This window comes from Buteo buteo, chromosome 5, assembly GCF_964188355.1.
Source record: "Buteo buteo chromosome 5, bButBut1.hap1.1, whole genome shotgun sequence".
Lineage (NCBI taxonomy): Eukaryota > Metazoa > Chordata > Aves > Accipitriformes > Accipitridae > Buteo > Buteo buteo.
Genome location: NC_134175.1, coordinates 8,446,836 through 8,468,048, shown reverse-complemented (window position 1 = coordinate 8,468,048; position 21,213 = coordinate 8,446,836). Strand labels below are relative to the sequence as shown.

General features: G+C 47.0%; 1 protein-coding gene across 4 annotated transcripts in view; it reads left to right on the top strand.

Moving 5' to 3' along the window:
• SPEN (spen family transcriptional repressor) overlaps positions 1-17,647 on the top strand; it is a 71,769-nt gene extending 54,122 nt beyond the window's left edge. Inside the window, exons 8-15 of one of the 4 annotated variants that reach the window (XM_075027601.1) lie at positions 206-319; positions 1,508-1,621; positions 3,290-3,390; positions 5,893-13,819; positions 14,394-14,807; positions 15,711-15,905; positions 16,446-16,604; positions 17,387-17,647. In XM_075027601.1, coding sequence (XP_074883702.1) covers positions 206-319; positions 1,508-1,621; positions 3,290-3,390; positions 5,893-13,819; positions 14,394-14,807; positions 15,711-15,905; positions 16,446-16,604; positions 17,387-17,518 — 9,156 coding nt within the window. In that variant the 3' untranslated portion in view covers positions 17,519-17,647. Of the gene's footprint in view, positions 1-205; positions 320-1,507; positions 1,622-3,289; positions 3,391-5,889; positions 13,820-14,393; positions 14,808-15,710; positions 15,906-16,445; positions 16,605-17,386 lie in introns of all 4 variants that reach the window. The other 3 variants (XM_075027600.1, XM_075027603.1, XM_075027602.1) reach the window with 3 other exon arrangements.
• Positions 17,648-21,213: the final 3,566 nt, after the last annotated feature.

Here is a 21,213-nt window from a genome sequence, read left to right as displayed (position 1 = left end):
ACTGTATTTGTTTAAGCATGCAGAATTATTTTCATTAATTGCTATTTGATTTTTGTCTTGCTTGCACCTGTGTGAGATGCTAATTTTAGAAAATCCATACAAATGACTAGCTTTCTTCAAATAACTCTTTAATTAGGCGTGCTCTCTTCAGTTAGTTTAACACTTGTGAATTGTACTGATGGAAGTTTTGCCCTTTTGTGTTCAGCTGGGTTTTGGAAAGAGCATGCCTACAAACTGCGTGTGGTTAGATGGTCTTTCTACAAACGTTACGGATCAGTATTTAACTCGACATTTCTGCCGATACGGGCCTGTGGTAAAGGTAGGTGGGAGGCTTTGGCGTGTGGTTTGAAGTTGTTACTGTCTTCCTTTCTTCCCATCCTGTCCTTTCAACCCCGACTGTCCAGGGCTTTATAGCTCAGGTAGAGAAATTCTCTCTGGGGTGTAATTTGGCCGACAGCGCTCTGTAGCGTTGCATCCTGTTGGTCCGATACGTAGAGCAGTTGCTTCTGGTGTTTTGAAAACAAAAAAAAGTATTTTGAACGAGCCGAGATAATGAGTATTGGAAACTATTTGTTGCTCTTGTGCAGTACAGTCTCTCCCCAACAAAATTTCTTTAGAAGGCTAACACAGGAGGAACAGCAGTCTAATTATGTAGTTATGCTCAGGCATGCTAATTACATAATTAGACATGACTATATTTTTTTCATCAGACCAAAAAATGACTTTTTAAAAGCAGTTAGGCTAGTCACACTGACAAAAGTACGTGAAAGAAGAAAGTCAATGATGGTGCAACATACCCATATCACATGGTGGGAGTGTGTTACCTGCCCCGCTGTGGGTCAGGGCTAGTGATTTATGCACGTGCTTAAACTTAAGCATGTGAGATGTCCCGTGTACTTCTGTTGGACATTGATGTGCTTAAAGTTAAGCAACGTGTGTGAATCTTTGCAGGATCAGGGTCTTGCCTCCTTAAAGGATTTTTGTGGGTTTGTGTTGCAGCTTTGACATTCTTTATTGTAGCTGTTGTTGCTTGAATAATAAGTTTTATTGCTAAAGGAAGCTAGTATTTGGAAATTGGGCATTTAGCGACTGACGAGTGGTACTGCAGACTGTGATAACAAAAACTGTTTCCATTTTGGGATTAAATGTTCCCTTTACCTTTTTTCCCCCCTAAAACACATTGGAAATTTTTGAAAAAAACTAAAAGTAAACAAAGAGAAACTACAAAACTCAGTCACCAAAGAAAAAAATTAAAAGTAAAATACAGAAAAACAAAATAAAGGCATAATATACCTCAAGCCACAATATCCACAATTCAAAGCAGTCCCGTGTCCTTTTATTGTCTCTTCATTACAATATGCCTCATCAGAAAAGCCTGGAAATTTACCTTGCTAAAAATTATTTCCTTACTGGTATCCTCATGACTTAGGATTTTGTTGGGACTGACATTAAGTCCTGTGGATGAGGCTCTTATTTGGTTTTTGTTTTGTTTTTTTGTTTTTTACAGGTGGTGTTTGACCGCTTAAAAGGCATGGCCCTGGTTCTCTACAATGAGATTGAATATGCACAAGCAGCTGTAAAAGAGACCAAGGGGAGGAAAATCGGTGGGAATAAAATTAAGGTGTGCAGAATGACCTCCAAAACAAAAAACAAAAAAAAAAAAGAAAAGAGAGAAACAAATTGTATTTAGGCCTTACCCCTTAAATGCTGGCATTTGCAGACTGCCAGACAAAAGGAATACTTAGCGGGACACGTATGTCCCAGACATCAAAGGCTTAAACTATTTTTTCTATACTCGGCTTACCAAGATGTTAGGGTATCTTGAACTGTTACTTACAAAGCCTTTTCCAGTATTCTGCCGTTTGTTTCACTGAACTTGTCTCTCTAAGCTCCTGAGTGTTGGTGTCCGTGTTACTACCTCATTTACCCGAATCCAAGGCAGAATTTTGTCCATTTTCATGTTAGAAAAGTGAAATCTGACAGTGTGAGTTCCTCTGAGATAACACATGGCTGCATTTCAGCTGATCCGTGCTAATGTCCAGGCTCTTGACCTGGCCAAGGCAATCTGTGGTGGCTTGCACACCGTAGTCATGGGGTACAGCAGCCTAAGCATGCAGTCTCCTCTTGCGATGGCAACTCCTTCCTTGTAACAGATTTTAAAAAATAGTAATTAAAAACACTACTTTAAAAAATAGAGAGAAAGTTACTCCTGGAGCAACACTTAACATTTACAGGGATGTCTTGGATTTGGATGAATGTGGTAATACCTGTTATGACTGTCCCATCAGTTCCACTAATTGGAGATGTGAGGTGTCAGCCAACCCTCTGAATTATCTTCCTCCTCCTCCTTTCTTCTCTCCTAAAGAGTGGGTAATGATTTCAAGCATGATCTCTCATCTGGTGTATTATTAATCTAGCAACTTCACACCCGTTGGGGTTAGGAGTTGAATATACTGTAGTTTCTAAGCGTGGTGGTTGAGTGTAAGTAGCCCTTATATGCAGTAAAATGTGTGGTCATTCAAAAGCTTCGTATCATGTGTTTGTGGGTCTTGCTACTTAGCAACTTTGGAATAAGCAGCACCCATGATGTGTGTATGTCTGTGCTCCACTGCTGTGGTTACACAAAGGTCTAGGCTGACCTTTTTAAAAAAGAAGGAACTAAAATGTTAAAAAAATCGCATTATGCATATACACATAGTTAAATCCATTCTAGTCCTTAATTTTTTGCATCAGCTATGCCATTAGCTTCTTAATATTGTTCCCCTTGGCTAGAAAACATAACTCTTCGAGTAGCTAGAACAGGGAGCTGCAATTCAGGAGGCTTGGTTCCTTTCCCGTCCCTGCTCTTGCCTTGCTGTATAACCCCAGGCAAATAACGTGGAGTCTGAAATAGATTAATAGTACTGACCTGCTATAGCACTATGGTGAGATAAAAGGGACTTTGGAACTGTAATTGGAATCGTAGTATTAAAAACTTCAATACCATGATAATAACATGTATTTTTCCTGCTGGTTTACTGAACAGAAGCCTCTGCTCTGGCAGCTACAACAACATACCCCAGTAAGGAGGTAGTTATATAGCTCCATGCAGCTACACTGAGTTGAGAGAGAAAGGTCTTTATTCCTGGGGATGCGTAGGGCTGGTCCCAAGAAGCGTTTGACATTTTTTTGTTAATTATTATCATCCCCATTTTCAGTTCTGCTCCCATCATCAGACTGCAGCAGACAGTGAATTGTTGTCAAAATGGGCTGTTTCTCTCACTGAACATGATTTACCTTTATTTTTCAGGTGGACTTTGCAAATCGAGAAAGTCAGTTGGCATTTTATCATTCCATGGAGAAAACGGGTCAAGATATCAGAGACTTTTATGAAATGCTGGCAGAAAGAAGGCATGTGTCAATATCTTTATTACAGTCTTTACTTTTCCAGCATCGTCTTAAGCGCAATTAAACTTTCTTCAGGCTGTAATTATTAAACAAACACTTATTTTTGTTCCTCTCAACATTATCCTTCTTTTTAAAGTTCTATTAACAACATTTTAGTATATTTTTAATGTCTTTTACCTTTTCAACTTTTTTTTTTTTTTTAAACAAATTTAGGTGGTCAGACTTCAACTCTGCAGATTAAAGCAGACAGGATATCACACATCTGAAGTGCAGTCAGTTACTGAAACTCGTACTTAGGTACTTAGGAGGTTTCAGCTATCTGTGTGATGTATATATTTAGTATCCGGTTACTGTGATAGGTCACCAGGACACAGTTGAGAGTCATTCATCATTTCTTAAGAATGCAAAGAATAGCTTATCTGTAATGCCCTCCCATACCCTCAAGAGAAATCTATGTGTTAATGTGTGTATATATAGTCTGATAATCTACTGCTGCTCATCTGTTGAGTGGAGAGTAAAATTTGGTCTTCCACCCCTACCCCTTTTCAACAGTTTAGTTTGTTAACTTGGTAAAATAATAAAATATGAGTGAGGCTGCAATTTTTTAATTTTTTTTGCTATTTGACATGAAAAATGTGTTCTGTGTTGATGCCCTTCTGCAGCATCTGTCATGATGGCGTCTGGCCATTTTGCACATGCTGCAAAGGCTTGTGTTCGCCCTGCATGGCCACTTATCTCTGCAGACCCTGGCTGAGAGTAGCCCGGCACAGAAGCACTCTGCATTTTGTGCTTTTTTTTCCTTCAGTGGCTGAATAAACATCTGTCTTTTTATTACTGATGACTATAGTGAAGGGAAGCATTTTCTTTTTGTGTGGGCGCATTTTTATTACCTTCAGAGGCTGGCTTAATTGTTAGGGTTCTGGTTTACCTATGAAATAAGCCCAGCGTGACACTGATTGTACCTGTGCACTAGATAAATTTAATGTTTTTTTCGCAGCAAAATAGACTGGTCTAACTTCTATGCAAAATTGCTAGACTGAAAAGCGAGGAGTGTTTGGAAATTGACAATCAGGATTTGCATAATGGAAATAAATGTGTGCGTTCCCCAGTCCTTGCCAGATGTTGTGATGTGCCAGCAAGCAGTCAGTAATAATTTCCTCTGAACTACACCAAATTCAGAAAAGGGAAGTGCATTATTGGATGTCTTTGAACGCACAGGAGTCAGCTGGGCTTGTCTTTGCCATGAAATAATTCTGAGTAGGACACTGACTTCTGGAACAACGTAATACTTAGGTACACGTTAGTCTTGTTTTTCCTTTTCTGCCACTATGCTCGCATACTCATTACAAGATGCTTATGAATAATGACTCACAGAGCGATCGAGCAAGCTCTGCAGTGGGTCTTGTAATTCTGCATCTTCTTGTCCTCCTTCGAGCTCCTCCTGGCAGTTCCTGGTCCCTTGCAATGATGCTAAGATCCGCACTAACCAGGTTCTCTTAGGTGGTAGTTGTAGCCCGTCTAAATAGGACCCAAAGGCAAAAAAAACCACAAAAAACCCAAAGGAAAACCATGATTAATATTTTTAACTTCACAGCTACCGTTCACAACATCCCGCTTCACTTGTCTTCCGTGTTTTGCTTCACTGTGTTCTTTTTTCAATTTTGTACATTTCTTAAAATGAGGAAGCTGTCAGCTTTTAACATAAAACATAAGCTGTGAAGCCAAATAAATCTATATGGAGTGTTCAAAACACTCTAATGGTGGAGAATTGGAGCACCAGCTTTATGCCACCCCTCTGCCAAAGAGGCATGTTCAGTGTTATAAATGGCTTGTTTTTGCCATTTGCAGGTATTGCGATAATAACACTAATTGCTTGACTTATTTTGCTGAGTGCTTCCCATGAATTCACCCCATGTCATAAACAACCTGATTTTTTTCGTTGACTTGGTCTCACTGTAAGTAGGCAACGTCAGCATGTCACATGCAGCAAAAGAGCTAATTTTGGAATTAAATGATCACTTACAGGGTTTAGGATTTTTAAAGAAATTTTATTACCACTTTACTGCTTAGCAATGGAGAGGTTCAAACCTTGAATTTTGATTTGACTCATGTTTTCAGAGGTAGGTTTCATGTTCTTGAGATGGGGTGGTCTTCAGCATGACAGACTGTGCGTGGGTGCACAGGTGCTGTGTAGGTTTTACCTTAATTTAATGCAATATGTTAATTTGGCAAAAATGAAGCAGTGAGCGTGGTGAAAAGATACTTGGCAGAGCTGTCACAAAATGACCAATTAACTGCATATGGTATTTGATAAGCTAACAAAGCATTTAATCCAGTGCGCACCAATTCATTGTTGTTAAATCTCTGTATGCAGGTGTGTACAGTTGCCTTGATGCGGGTGTAAAGCAATTATCATAAAATGATTCCCCTACATAGCAAAGAACATGGTAACACAGTACATTGGTTGAGAAGGAAAACTAACCTGTTTATTCCTATATTTAGCAGAGATGAAAGAAGAGGATCTTACGAATATGCCCCTGATCGTACTTACTACGAGACTGTTCGGACTCCAGGGACGTATCCTGAAGATCCTCGGCGAGAATACCCAGCTCGAGGCAGAGAATTCTACGCAGAGTGGGATCCCTACCAAGGAGACTACTATGACCCCCGATACTACGATGACCCACGCGAGTACAGGGATTACAGGGGTGATCCATATGAGCAAGACATAAGGGAGTACAGTTACAGGCAACGGGAGAGAGAGAGGGAGAGGGAACGGTTCGAATCCGATCGGGACAGAGACCACGAACGGAGACCGATAGAACGGAGCCAGAGTCCCACCCACTCCAGGCGTCCGCAGAGCCCTGGAGCATCTCCCTCCCAATCGGAAAGGCTGCAGAGCGATTCAGAAAGGAGGATTTACAGCAGGTCATCGGATCGCAGTGGCAGCTGCAGCTCTCTGTCTCCTCCACGATATGACAAGCTCGACAAAGCCCGTGTGGAACGTTATGCAAAAAATGAAAAAACAGAGAAAGAGCGTGTTTTCGAGCAGGAGAGAGTTGACAAGGAGAAACGCTTGGTGAGAAAGGAAAAGCCAGAAAAATCAGAAAAGGAGAAAACCGATAAGCAAAAACGGAAAGCAAAAATCCATTCGCCCAGCTCTCAGTCTTCTGAAACGGATCAAGAGAATGAGAGAGAGCCCAGCCCTGAAAAACTGAAGGGCAATAGTAAACAAAGTAAAGAGAGAGGTGACAAAGAAGGGACAGCTAAAAACCGCCTGGAACTAATGCCCTGCGTCGTGTTGACCCGAGTAAAAGAAAAGGAGGGGAAAGTGATTGATCAGCCCACTTTGGAGAAACTGAGAGCAAAGCTCGATAATGACACTATGAAGTCCCCACTTCTTGAACAAAAAACGCAGACATCTCAAGCTGAGCAAACCAAGTCTGATCAGTCTAAACTGGAACCTGTCAGAACCAAGGTACAAAAAGAGAAAGCCCTTGCTAGTCACGTAGAAGTGGTGGATAAGGAGGGAAAACTGAAACCCAAAAAGCACTTGAAGACAGAGCAAACTTCTGAGGGGGCCAACGCGGTAGATTTAGATAAGTTGGAGGCTCGTAAAAGACGTTTTGCTGATGCAAATCTGAAGCCTGACAGGCAAAAACTGGAAGTAAAAAGAAGCAGCCAAGATGAGGAAGATGCACGCATGGTTTTGAAAAAGCAGCTTGATGCAACGGCTTCATCTAGAGAAGCGACAATGTTAAGGGAAGGAGAATTGGAGAGAAAACCCCTGAGGAAGGAGATGCTTAAAAGGGAATCTAAAAAACTCAAACTGGAAAGACTTATTCCTGTTACTAGTCCCAAAGAAATTCAGGAGACTCTTAATGTTGGTGGGATTGGCATGCGTCCCACCCTAGATCTGCAGGCGAGGCTAATAGAGGCAGCCGATGAACCAGTGGAAGTTCAGGAACTCTCTTCTAAAAAATTGAATCCAGTAAAACCCCAGCATAAACAGGTACAGCTACTAGATGACCAGGGAACAGAGAGAGAGGATGCAAGGAAGAATTACTCTGGTCTTCCTGAAGACACACCCGACCATAAACTTGGCCAAGAGAAGCCTCAGTCAACTGATACGGAGGAGAAAATTGGCATTGACATTGACCACACGCAAAGTTACAGGAAACAAATGGAGCAAAGTCGCAGGCTAAAACAGCAGCTGGAAATGGAGATAGCGAAGTCTGAGAAGTTCGGCAGTCCAAAGAAAGATGTGGATGAATATGAAAGACGGAGCTTGGTACATGAGGTGGGAAAACCTCCGCAAGATGTCACCGATGACTCTCCACCAAGTAAAAGGAAAAAGACTGACCAGTTTGACTTTGAAATTAGCACTAAAAGAGAAAGAAACTACAGAAGTTCTCGTCAGGTGAGTGAGGACTCTGAAAGGACATCTTGTTCCCCTAGTATCCGACACTTCCCTTTCCATGAAGATGACGATACGCTCGATTCTCCAAGGCTAATGCCATTGAAGGAAACCAAAGAGTCACCTAAAATAGAAGAAAAGGGTCTTTCGTACTCCAACATGACTGTGAGGGAGGACTCACTAAAATTTAATCCTTATGATTCCAGCAGAAGGGAGCAGATGGCAGAAATGGCTAAAATAAAACTATCTGTATTGAGTTCTGAAGATGACTCAAGTAGGTGGGAAACACAAGTGAAGCAGGAGCCTGGCAGAGTTGATATCAGCTTTCCAAGCAGCATCGTCAAAAGAGACAGCATACGCAAGCGGTCTGTCCGAGACCTGGAACCCGGGGAGGTGCCTTCAGATTCAGATGATGACAGTGAAAACAAGCCCCATTCCCCAAAAGCCTCATCCTTGTTAGAGAGTTCCAGGTTGTCTTTTTTATTAAGGGACAGAGAGGAGAAGTTACGTGAAAGAGAGGAAAGACTGTCAAGTTCCTTAGAAAGAAACAAATTTTACTCTTTTGCATTGGACAAGACAATCACACCAGACACAAAGGCCTTGCTTGAAAGAGCTAAATCTCTCTCTTCATCCAGAGAAGAAAACTGGTCCTTTCTAGATTGGGATTCAAGATTTGCTAGTTTTAGAAACAATAAAGACAAAGAGAAGGTTGACTCGGCTCCAAGACCTATTCCCTCTTGGTATATGAAAAAGAAAAAAATCAGGACTGATTCAGAAGGTGGAAAACTGGATGATAAGAAAGAAGATCATAAAGAGGAGGAACAAGAGAGACAGGAACTGTTCGCTTCTCGGTTTTTGCATAGTTCAATCTTTGAACAGGACTCCAAGCGCCTGCAGCATTTAGAGAGAAAAGACGATGATCTCGACTTCATTTCTGGTAGATTGTACGGGAGACAGTCTTCCTCTGATGGGACTAACAGCGCAGCTGATTTGGTGCAAGAACCGGTGGTTCTCTTCCACAGTAGATTTATTGAACTGACGCGAATGCAGCAGAAAGAAAAGGAGAAAGATCAGAAACCAAAAGAAGTGGAAAAACAGGAAGATAAAGAAAACCGGCCGAAAACACCAGAAACAGTTCCTGATAGTAAAGAACTGGAACATAAAACTTCCTCAGTAGTCGGTCCCTCTTCGGTTACTGTTCTACCACAGGAACCAGCACCGGTTGAGAAGGTAGCGAATGAAAAGGTAGTGGTGGAAACAACTTCTGTAAAAGAAGAAAAACCATCTGAACCTGCTTCTGCAGTAGAGGAACAAAAACCTTTTCCTGAACTTGCTGCTCCTGTCAAAATCGAACCACCCGAGCAAACTGAACCCCCACCAGTCGTAGAAGCGAGTAAAGAAGTTGTTGCTACTACCCTGGCGCCAGAGGAAGATGCTGTGGCAACAGAGCACCCTTCATACTTGGATACCAAGCCTCCTACTCCTGGAGCTTCGTTTTCCCAAGCAGACATCAGTGTAGATCCAGAACCTGAAGCTGCCCAGCTGATTCCACCTCCGCCCAAGCTAGTTCAGAAGTCCGATGAGGCTGCTGAACCTAAAGAAGAAAATCCTCCACCTTCTGCCACTGCTGATGCTAGTGCAAATCAAAAGGTGGAGGTGGCTGCTGAGGTCCTGCCACCCGTTTCTGACAATGATATGGAAGTCGAACCTCCAGTCGTTGTAAAAGATAAGAAGTCCTACAAGAGTAAACGCTCCAAGACTCCTGTGCAATCGGCTGCAGCTAACGTGACAGAAAAACCTGTCACGAGAAAGAGCGAAAGAATTGACCGTGAAAAACTTAAAAGGTCAAGCTCTCCTCGTGGGGAGACACAGAAACTTTCCGAATTGAAAGTGGAAGCGGAGAAGGTTTCGAGGAATGCTGCTAAATCCCCTAGTTCTGCTGCAGAGCCAGAAAACGTGGAGCCAAGCTTGCCAATAGGCCGTACTAGGCGCAGAAACGTAAGGTCAGTCTACGCTACCACAGGGGACAATGAAGGCCCATCTCCAGTGAAGGACTCCATGGAGGTCACTAGATCCACCAGGAAGAGAGGGGAGAAGGAACCGCAGGAAACAGTGACAACTGTTCCTACGACCCCAAGGAGGGGAAGACCTCCGAAAACCCGCCGTAAGCCAGAGGAGGACATCTCTCCAATAAAGACAGAACCGGTACAGCAAGAGGTGGAGGAGTCTGAAACTAAAGATGCTGCGGAAGCTCCTAAGCCTGCAGAAGGTTGGAGGTCTCCTAGATCCCAGAAGCTAACACACAGTCACTCATCAGCTGCTACCAGCCAACAGGGGAAGAAAGGGAAGAACGAACCGAAAGTCGATACCTCGGCTGAATCTGAAGAGGCTGCTGAAAGAAGTGGTCAGGAGACAAGCATTGGTGACAACAGCAGTAAAGCAAAAGCCACTGAGAAAGAGCTGGCAGCGAGCGAGCAGAAACGCGATAGGAAAGAACTGGATGCAGAGAAAAACCAGCTAGAAATCCCCACAGTTGAGATCATTGAGAAGAAGCCAGTGCCAGAAAAGGTTACGAAATCCAAAAGGGGAAGGTATAAAAATACCAAAACTGTTGTAGATAAAGCATCTGTATGTCTCAAAAATGTAGAAATACGCCTCAATGTGGACGAAGTCAAGGGTGCCTTGCGGCCAACTGAGGAGGAGGCAGAGCCGGTGGCGGTGTCACCGGCTAAAATTAAGAGCCCCCAGAAAGAGGACATCTTGTCACCCCATTTTGCTAAGAGTGAGGTAGAAGATTCATTCCCAGAAATGGAAAAAGAGGTGGTGCGGGAACCAAAGCAGTCCCCCGAAGCTGCCCAGTTAGCAAAACAGATTGAACTTGAGCAGGCCGTGGAGAATATTGCAAAACTCACTGAAACTCCTCCATCAATTGCTGCCTACAAAGAGCCGACGGCAGATGTACCTGAAGTTCGTCAGGAGGAGGAGGGCGATAAACCTGCGCATCAAGCTAGTGAAACAGAGCTGGCGGCAGCCATCGGCTCCATCATCAATGATATTTCTGGGGAGACTGAAAGCTTTCCTGCACCCCCGACGTATCCCGCTGAATCGGAAGCTGAAATCCCTGCAGAGCCCTTGGTGTTACCATCGCCTCGGGGGGAGATGGAGCCTGAGACTGATCAGGCAGTGAATAATATCCTAGAAACGGAGGCTGCCGTTGAGCCCACAGTGCAGCCGGTTCCCAGCTCTGCCCCATCGACAGTAGAGACGGAGAGCAAGGAGGCCGATGTCAGCTTCAGTGAATCTTCCAATTCTGCACAGGAGACCGAGACCTTGCAGGAGGCTGAAGTTGCTCGGAAGGAAAAGGGCCGTCAGAAAACCACACGGCAGAGACGCAAAAGGAGCACGGGCAGAAAGGGCGATGCCGCTGAGGTCAACACCTTTGAGCTGGAGAGGGTGCAGAGCAAGTCACCCCCCACTAACGAAGTAAAGACAAAACCCGAAGAAGCCTCTAAGGAGGAGAAGCAAACTAAAACAGTGGCTCAGGCGTCCGTGGAACCAAGTGCTTCTGACGCCAGCAAGGCTGCAGCCACTGACATTGTGGCCGCGCACGAAGCTGCTGCTGAGAGCAGCAGCTCACCGAAAGCGCCCGCTCCGACTCCTCTAGACCTGGCCACCCCACCAGTTCCCCTCGATGAGGGAAGTCAGAGTGGATTCAAGATACGGTCGCCCATGGAGAACGCGCCCATCACACCGCTGAGCTCTCCAAATGCAGCCCTTCCTGCTGTCCCTTCAGCAGCAGCCAAGCTGCCCACCCCAGTGCCCACCACAATCGTCCCCCTTCACTCTGGCGCTGCCAAAGTGCCAGAGTGGATGGTGAGGCATGAGGAACCCCGTGCCCGTTCCACACCCCCACCTGCTCTCCCACCAGACACAAAGGCATCAGATATCAATACAAACTCGAGCACTTTGAGGAAGATACTCATGGAGCCCAAGTATGTCTCGGCAACAAGCATAACCTCCACGCACGTGACAACGACACACGCCGAGCCAGTGAGCGCACCTTGTTTGGAGGAGGCACCCCTCCACCCTGCGGTAGAGGCCATAAAGCCGGTTTCAGAGGAGAAGCCAGCAGTTCCCGTCACCAACGCCTTGGACCCACCGGTGGCTGAAGCACCGGTGTTCAGCGAGAAGGAAAAGATAAGTACTGTGATTGCTCCCAAAGCCACTTCTGTTATAAGCAGGATGCCCCACAGCGTGGATCTGGAGGAGGCTCCAAGGATCGCCTTGGTGAAGCAAGCTCCCCAAACCCAGACGTGTCTTGTCAATGCCCCATCGCCGAAATTTAAGCAGAGGTCAAGCACAAATGATAACAGTAGGTTTCATCCGGGATCGATGTCTATTATTGAGGAGAGGCCTGTAGAGACTGGGTCCAGTCCAGGGCTGCGAGTGAACACCTCGGAAGGGGTAGTGCTTCTGAGTTACTCGGGGCAGAAGACGGAAGGCCCTCAGCGAATTAGTGCCAAGATCAGCCAGATTCCCCCAGCCAGCGCTGTCGACATAGAGTTTCAGCAATCTGTTTCCAAGTCTCAGATTAAACAAGAACCTATCACGCCATCTCAGCCCACGCCGAAAGGCTCCCAGACTTCGGCGGGCTATGGGACTGTTTCCACACATTCTTCTTTGGTACTAGGATCACAACCTTATAATACGTCGCCCGTCATCTCCTCCGTTAAACAAGAGCGCACTGCGCTGGAGAAGTCTGACTCATCCCACCTTTCTGTCCAGACTCCAGCATCTCAGCCTGGTAAAGTCCTCACACAGACTGTAAACACTCCACCCGTACTCGTTCACAACCAGATGGTTGTGAACAAAAAACTGTCCGATCCAGCTGCTCTGAAAGTGGAGACCAAGACTCTGCAACCCTCCAATTTGAGTCCCGGAGTTAGTCCTCACCACCCTTCCCTCTCTGGGAAAATGCATTCGGAAGCAAACCACGTCAGCTCGGGACCCAGCACCCCAACTGACCGGGCTATTTCCCACTTGGGGGTCACAAAACAGGAGCCACACTCACCACGTACTAGCGGGCACTCGCCATCACCGTTCCCCCGGGCTTGTCATCCCGGCAGTACCTCATCTCCGGCTTTATCGAGCAGCACCCCAGTCATGCTGGCGCCAGGAATTCCCGTTCCTCAGTACATATCCAGCATGCATCCTGAGCAATCTGTTATCATGCCTCCTCACAGCGTAACACAGACTGTGTCCCTGGGCCATCTGTCCCAAGGCGAGGTGAGGATGAACACCCCTCCTCTCTCCGGCATCCCTTACGGCATCCGCCCAGAAGCGCTCCACTCCCCCAGAGCTGCTCTGCAACCCCAGATAGAGATCAAACCTCAGCGATCCAGCACGCCTCAGCCAGCTCCGATACGAGACATAGTCATGCCTCCTCTGTCTTCTCAGCATCCCCCTGAGGAGGAGATGCACTACCACCACACCACGGTGTGCCGAGGACCAGCCCCCGTTCAGTCTGACGTGCTGGTGATGCAGCCGGATTACCGCATGCACCCCACGAGCATCAGGCTTGACCAGTACAACGTCCCCCGGGATGTGAGGATGATCATGCACCCGCACATGGCCGCTGTGGGTGAGCACCACTCGGAAACGAGACAATCCCGAACACCTGAAGGGGCTGTGAAAACTCCCCCTGTCAGTAAGACCCCTCAGCCTGGAAAAGAGACGCCAAAATCCTCTGAAGGCAAGATGGCGCACTCTCCTCACAGCGAGCCCCGGCTCCTCAGCGTCCCCTCCAGCAGCCAGCTGCCTGGACTGCCTTTGACGCAGCCGGTGGTGGTACCGCACGGAGTACAGATCATGCACCCCACGGGGAGCTCCTTTCACGATTATCGGTCTGTGTATGGCGACATGAGGAATTACCATACAGCGGCACAGCTCGGGCATCCTCAGTTCCCAGGTGCCTCACCCATCGGGCTGCCTTCCCGGAGCATGACCCCATCTCAGGTGAGAAATAAAACCCTTTCTTCTCCTTCTACCTAAAATCTAGAGTGCTTTGAGCTAATTACAGCCCCGCCACGGCTCTGCGTGGCCGCAGGAGCTGAGTTTAGCTCTCTGTGGATAGTTTCCAAGCCCTACTTAAGTTCATAGCACAAGAAGAGTTATTTTGTTTGGGAAATGGGGTTTGAACGCTGCTTAGCATTAGAGGAAGCTGAAATAACCCGTTTTCTTAACTGCTCTAGAACTCAAACCAGAAAGTGTGAAGCTGCCTACAGGTTTCTAGACTTAGAGGTGTCACGGGGGAGAATTGTTAACATCAAGGTGGCGTGTAGGAAGGGCTTGGGCCAGAATTCAGGAGATGTGGTTTCACCTCTCGGGTGTGAGAGGCTGGTGGGGTAGCCTTGGAACGGGGGGACTGGTCCAGGCTTCACCGCAGTAGGGCTGGTGCTGTGGTGTGGAGACACAGGTTTCTCCGCCAGCAATCTGATGGTGTCCTGGCAGCCTTATTGTTGAATTTAACGAGTTCTGATATGCCCACAGCGTAAAATCTTTCCTTTTTCCCCCACCGCCTGCTTCCCAGGGTCTACCGGAGGGTGAACACTCGCACCCCAGCCAGCCAGTACGCAGCAAGACTCCTCAGATCCCCCAGGATCCCAAGGGCCCGCCAGCAGCAGGACCCGAACAGAGTCACCACCCCACTGTAAATAGGCATGCGGCACAGATAGACCCTCATGTCCACCTTCAGAGGGCACAAGCGGACACGGGCCAGACCTCCTACCCTTCGCCTGTTGCCATTTCGATGAAACAGGAGCTTCCGTCACCGCACCAACCTCAGGCGGTTCCCAAGCAATCCATGTTTATCCCCACGACATCAGGTCCTGGGGCCCCGCCGGGGCTGCCCCTCAATCGCCCAGAGCCACAGTCCGCTCTCAAACAAGAGCCGTCTCCTCACCCCATTTCGCAGAGGCCTGTGGATATGGTTCAGCTTCTGACAGTAAGTTTCGCTCCGTCATCTTCTTCTGGCCAAGTAGCCTCATGCTCCTCATCTGGGGAGAAATAATCAGGTTCTTTATAGCTCATCTCACCTGTGGCACCAAAATCTGACCTCTCTTGCATCAAGTGCTTCAAATGCGGAGAGGGCGATTGATCGTCTGTCTACTTTCTGGGCTGTTTCTGTCCCCGGTGAATTTTAGCTGCGTCCACATTTACATGGCATTTCCCAGAGGCTCGAGATAAGGTGCTGTTAATGCAGAGCAGCCCCATTTCTCTCATCATTGTTTCAAACAGACTGCAGGCTCAGGCAGGCACTGCTGCATCATTGTTAAAGTCAGCTGTTCCTTGGGAAGGTTTCCTTCACTGGCAGGAAAGAATGGTGGTGTATTTAAAGAAAAAGAAAAAACCCACTCTCACAAAGCCTACAGGCTGAGGAAGAGGAGGGAGATGGTGAGGAACAGGCACTGACGAGGAACCAAGAGTTGCGTTCAGAGCGGAGTATTTCCCATATAACCTTGAGCAACTCTCCTGCTGCTGCTGTTTCTCAATTCTCCCAGTTGTAAAAGAGAAAATAGCGTTTGGTAACAGTCCCGCTCTGCCTCGTGCTGTGTGGGAGGCTGAAAGATTGGGAAGTGCTCTGATGTTACGATGAAGGGAGCCACCCAGGCATCTTAGCCAGCTGGAAGAAAAAGGACTGAATTACTGATTTAGCAGGACCTAATCCAAGCCCGGACCAGCGCATACGAGGAGTGATAGATGTTACATCTGTACTCAGTCCTTAAAGCAAAGCGGCAGTGTCTTAATTGCCTGTGAAAGTATTAGGGGCAAACGAGCAGCTCAGACGGGATTTAAGATCCCCTTCTCCTTCATTTGCATTTAATATTTCTTCTCCCTCTCTTTCCAGAAATACCCGATTGTCTGGCAGGGCCTTTTGGCTCTAAAAAATGACACAGCCGCTGTTCAGCTCCACTTTGTCTCCGGTAATAATGTCTTAGCACACCGGTCCCTGCCAGCGCCAGAGGGAGGACCGCCGCTGAGAATCGCTCAGCGTATGCGACTGGAGGCTTCGCAGCTGGAAGGTGTCGCGCGCAGAATGATGGTGAGGGGTCGGGACGGGGTGAGGGAGCATGTTTGGGAAGAGCTAATATCTGCATGCTGAAAGCTGGGCTGTTCTTACCAGCTGTGTAACAAAAAAACACCGCTTCTCCCAAAAACTTCGGCTCTCATTGCTTGTGTCGCATTATTTTGGGATTCTGGTAATAGCTGTGTGATTCCTTCTTCCCACTGAGCATGAAATGCAGATTGTGAGTCATGAGCTATAGGAATTAACTCTGCATTCATAGAAAAGGGAATGGCGGAGTTGGGAAACCTTTGATATCACCCATCCCTCAGCCCTGGAACAAATTCCTGCTGGCTCCGACACGTCTAAGTAAGGTGGAAAGTGGAATTCAGGCGGCTGTGGAAAGTGGTAGTTTTCAGTCCTTTCCACCATCTCCTAGGCTGGCCGAACTTTCAGCAAGTCTTCTGTAACTTCGAAGGAGTTCAAAGAGAGGATTTTCCACTGCAGATAATGCATGTATGTCAGGAACAGGCCTGTTCCCAGCAAACATTTGACTTAATTACGGTATTTTCTTTCCAGGTGGAGAGCGATTACTGCCTATTACTGGCCTTGCCTTGTGGCCGAGACCAGGAAGATGTAGTGAATCAGACTGAGTCACTTAAGGCTGCGTTCATCAGCTACCTGCAGGCTAAGCAAGCCGCAGGAATCATCAACGTTCCCAACCCCGGCTCTAATCAGGTATTTGCAGGGAAAGGCCTGAAACACCGTAGGTATACTAGATCAATAGATAATGGGACATACAGCCTTCCACCCCAGGTCTTTGCTTGAAATTGTAGTTGAGCTGCCTGTTTTTACTATTAAAAGAAACCCCCCACATTTACCATGCTGGCTTCTTACATCACCAATCAAAACACACCGACATAATTGATATAATAACTGAAGATGAACTGCAAAGCCAAAAACCCCCTCAAACCTATGTTCAGTTTGTTCACAGCCTTACATCCTTGGCTGAAAACAAACCAAACCCATTTTCCAGCTTTTTTTCTGTGTTGGAAGTACAGTCCTCATTTCTTCCTCATATCATATCCTGATTTTTCCAGGACACCTGGTGCTTTCTTGCTCTTGGCCACGTAAATACAAAATGTTTGAGTTTGGTGATGAGGAGCATTTATTCCAGCTGTGTTGCGGCATCAAATCAAATTTAATCCGTTCCCTGGGTGTAAATGGCCCAGAACGAGTGGTCAGCACTCGGAGCAACTGCTGAAATGATAATTAATGGGATTTTTTTTTTGTCTTGTGCAATAAAACTAGCCAGCTCTTACATCCCTGGTGTGGAAAAACTCCCCACCTTGGGGAACCACACCTGAGGCTGCTGAACAGCCTCTCCTTTTTTATACAAGCATGCTGGTTTATGAGCCTTTAAGCACCCAAAAGATCATCCGAATGTCCCATTTTAAAACATTTTAGGCCAGCCCTCACCCCGGTTTGTCGCTTATCCGTGTTTCTTCTCTCCCTGGCAGCCTGCCTACGTTCTGCAGATCTTCCCACCCTGCGAATTTTCAGAAAGCCACCTGTCCCGCCTAGCCCCGGACCTCCTTGCCAGCATCTCCAACATCTCTCCTCACCTGATGATTGTCATCGCGTCGGTATGAGCTGTTTACTGGTTACTGACTTTATTTTTTTTTTCCAAGGCCCTGCAGCAAAAAAAAAAAAAAAAAAAAGCCCACAAAAACCACAAAAAAAAAATTTAAAATAAAAACAAATAAAAAGAGAGAGAGAAAGTAATGAAACAAGAAAATGCTGCCAGACTACCAGCCTCCTGCCCTAACTGGCCTCGATCAAACTGTTGCTGGGTAGTGGTTCCGCTACCTTGTATGTTTACATATTGCTTTAGCTTACGGACAACTGATGCACTCAGCAGGCGGACTGGTATTGGGTTTCTGTGCCTCCTTTTGGGGAAAAGATAAAGGATGGCTTATTTTTTTTAACAAAAAAAAAAGGAAAAAAATAAAAAAGAACCTGAACTGCCTTTGCACTAAATTAGTGACTCGGACCTTTGCACAGTTGGAGACACGCTGTGACGTTCTGGATGTCTTGACACACATTAACACGCGCCGTGGACTAAACGCAGGACCTGGGGACTTCTGCTGAAATTTGTGGGTCAAGGATCATTTCACACATTATCTTTTTTATTTTATTTTATTGGTTGGGTTTTTTTTCCTTTGTTTTTTTTTCTTTTTTTTTTTTTTTTTTTTTTTTTTGGATGTGAACCTTCCTCTCCTCCACTTGCCCCTGCTGCAGCCGTCTTCTCCTCATCTGGGATGTACAGTTTACACTGAAAAAAAAAAAGAAAATACAAAACAAAAAAAAATAAACAAAAGGGAGAGCTATTTTCCTTCCTGGTGGGATATGCAGAACTCAGTGGGTGTGTGTATATATAAATATATATATAATATATATAAATATATATAATACTGACTTTAAAAAAAAAAGGAAAAAAAATCAAATCCCCACAACATACATTTTTTTTTAATCTGTGCCAAAAATGTGTTTTCAGAGAAAATCTTATTTTCATACTCAGACTTTGTATTGTCACTCATTTGTAAGTGCGCTTCATTTAAACATGCCCCCCCCCCCTCGTCTCATGAACTGTGGAAGTGTTATACACTTGTACAAAAGACTTTCAACCCCCCCCTCTTCCCCTGCCCCTTCGCCTTCCCTAACACTTATTAATTTATGGAACTGTTTTTTTCTCAGCGCAGTTTTGTTTTGTGTGTCCATTGGATTACAAACTTTATTAAAAAATACAAAACACCTCGGCGCCCGGATCTCGTCCCTTGGCTGTTTGGGATGGGGGGGGTGCGGAAGGAGGTTTGGGGGCTCCCCCAGGAGTCGTCACTAGTCTTTTGTTTAAAAAAAAAAGGAAAAAAAAGATAATTTTGTCAGAGTAAATCAAATCTTTGTTTCTTTTCCTTTTTGTGTCGTAAATATTTGTTGAAAACCAAAGTTGCAATTTTTTTATGCTTTTAATTTTGATAGGTGCCAACTACTTGTGAAAAAAAAGACAAAAAACACCTGAATTTTGGTATTCACTACGCTTTAAAAAACAAGAGACAGACTTCATGTTTTTCACTGCTTTACCACCCAAAAGCAGGCTGGGCTCTGGCGCAGGAGGGAAGTGGTGCCAGGGGCTGGTGGGAGCCACCAAAACCCTCGGTTAATCACCAGTGGTGGTGCAAGTGGGTTAAAAATCAAGGAGATGTGGTAAAAAAGGAAATTTATGAGAAAATTTGGGGGTCTGGACCCCACCCGTGGGGTTTTGGGGTGAGAGACGGGCGACCCTCATCCCACTGCCCCATGCTGGGGATGGAGGCAGGGGAGAGCCCATTTTGGGTTAAAAACAGGACAAAAAAGGTGCTGGTGATGCCCTAACATCAAGGCAGGGGGGTGAGAGCCCAGCCCCATCCTCCCCCCCCCAAGGGGCCTGGGGTCTTGGCCAGGGACACCCCACAGGGGACCCCCAGGCTGCGCTGCCATGGGGGACGGCGACTGGGGGGTCCTGGGGTCAGGATTGGGCCTTAGACCTGCCCCCCCAGCCACCCAGTGCCTGGGGAGAGGGGGGAGGGTGGAGATGGGAGGGAGGGACTGACAGACACGTGGATGGGTGCATGGACACACGGACAGATTGGGGGGGGGCAAGGGTCTAATCCTGCTCATGAGTGGGGGCAGGGGAGGGCTGTGAAATTGCTGGTTTTCAGAATGGGGCCTTTGGGGCAAAAAAAAAAGTCCATTTTGGGGGCATTTATGCTGGGAGGGTGGAGGAAACGAATGTCTGGCTGGACAGGCGTCTGTCCAGCTGTCCATACAACCATATGTGCGTCCAGCTGTAGGTACAACCGCCCATATAGTACGTACAACTGTCTTGTCTGTCTGTCTGGAAGTACAACCCCTGCTCTGTCCCCCCCGTGGGGTAACGGGGGTGGGACAGACACACGGATGGGTGCATGTCTGGATGGACACACAGACAGTTGTTGATAGCACTGGACACATGGACAGTCAGACGTCCAGCTGGACTCACAGATGTGCAGTTGTACGTCCAGCCGGACACACGGACGGATGGGTGGTTGTCATCCCTCGAGACAGCTGCACATCCAGCTGGAGGGACAGACAGTGGCACGTCCAGCTGGAAACATGGATGGGTGCATGTCCAGCCAGACAGATGGACAGTTGCAGCGCCGGACACACAGACTGCTGTATGTCCGGATGGACAGACGGCCAGTTGATGTACAGCCGGACACACAGACGAGCGGATGGCTGGGTGCATGGGTGGGTGTGACAGTTGCAGGGTCATCGGATACACAGACGCCTGCCCAGACAGACACTTGTTTCCGCCACCACCCAGCACAAATGCCCCAAAAATGGGCTTTTTACCCCAAAGGCCCCACTCTCAAAACCAGCAATTTCACACCCCCCTCCCCCACCCCACTACACCCTTCCCCTGCGCCCCCCCACTCGTGGGCAGGATCAGACCCTTGGGACCCCCTGCCATCCTGTCCGTGTGTCCATCTGTCCATGCCCCAATCTTTGTGTCTGGACCCAGGATTGGGTCTGAACACCTCCCAGGGTGGGTGACAGACATAGGGATGGACACACGGACAGGGCATGGACAGACGGACACGCAGATAATGGAGGAGCCCAAGGGTCTGATCCTGCCCATGAGTGGGGAGGGTTATGGCAGGGGTGTGAAATTGCTGGGTTTTGGAGCCAGGCCTTTGGGGCAAAAACTTCCCTTTTGGGGGCAATTGTGGTATGGGATGGAGGAGGTGAGTGTCCAGCTGGGTGGGCATCTGTCCGTCTGTCCATGTGTCTGGCTGGATGTACAACTGTCCCTGTGTTGGGCTGGATGTGTATTTGTCCGTGTGTCCAGCAGTTTGCCACTGTCTGTATGTCTGGCTGGCTGGACAGCTGTCCGTTTGTCTGGATGACCTTGCAACTGTCTGTCACACCCACTCATCCACTCGTCCACATGTCCAGCTGTACGTGCAACTGTCCATCTGGACATACAGCAGCCTGTCCAGAGCTGCAGCTGTCCGTGTGTCCAGCTGAACATACAACTGCACACCCATCCATGAGGCTGGCTGGACATCTGACTGTCCGTGTGTCCAGTGGTACAAACAACTCTCTGTGTGTCCATCTGGACGTGTACCCATCCGTGTGTCTGTCCCACCGCTGTTACCCACCGGGGGCACTGGTGGGTTTGGGGGCTCTGCGGGGACGGACGGACACACAGAGCAGGGGTTGTACTTCCAGATGGACAGTTGTACATACAGATGTACAAACAGCTGGA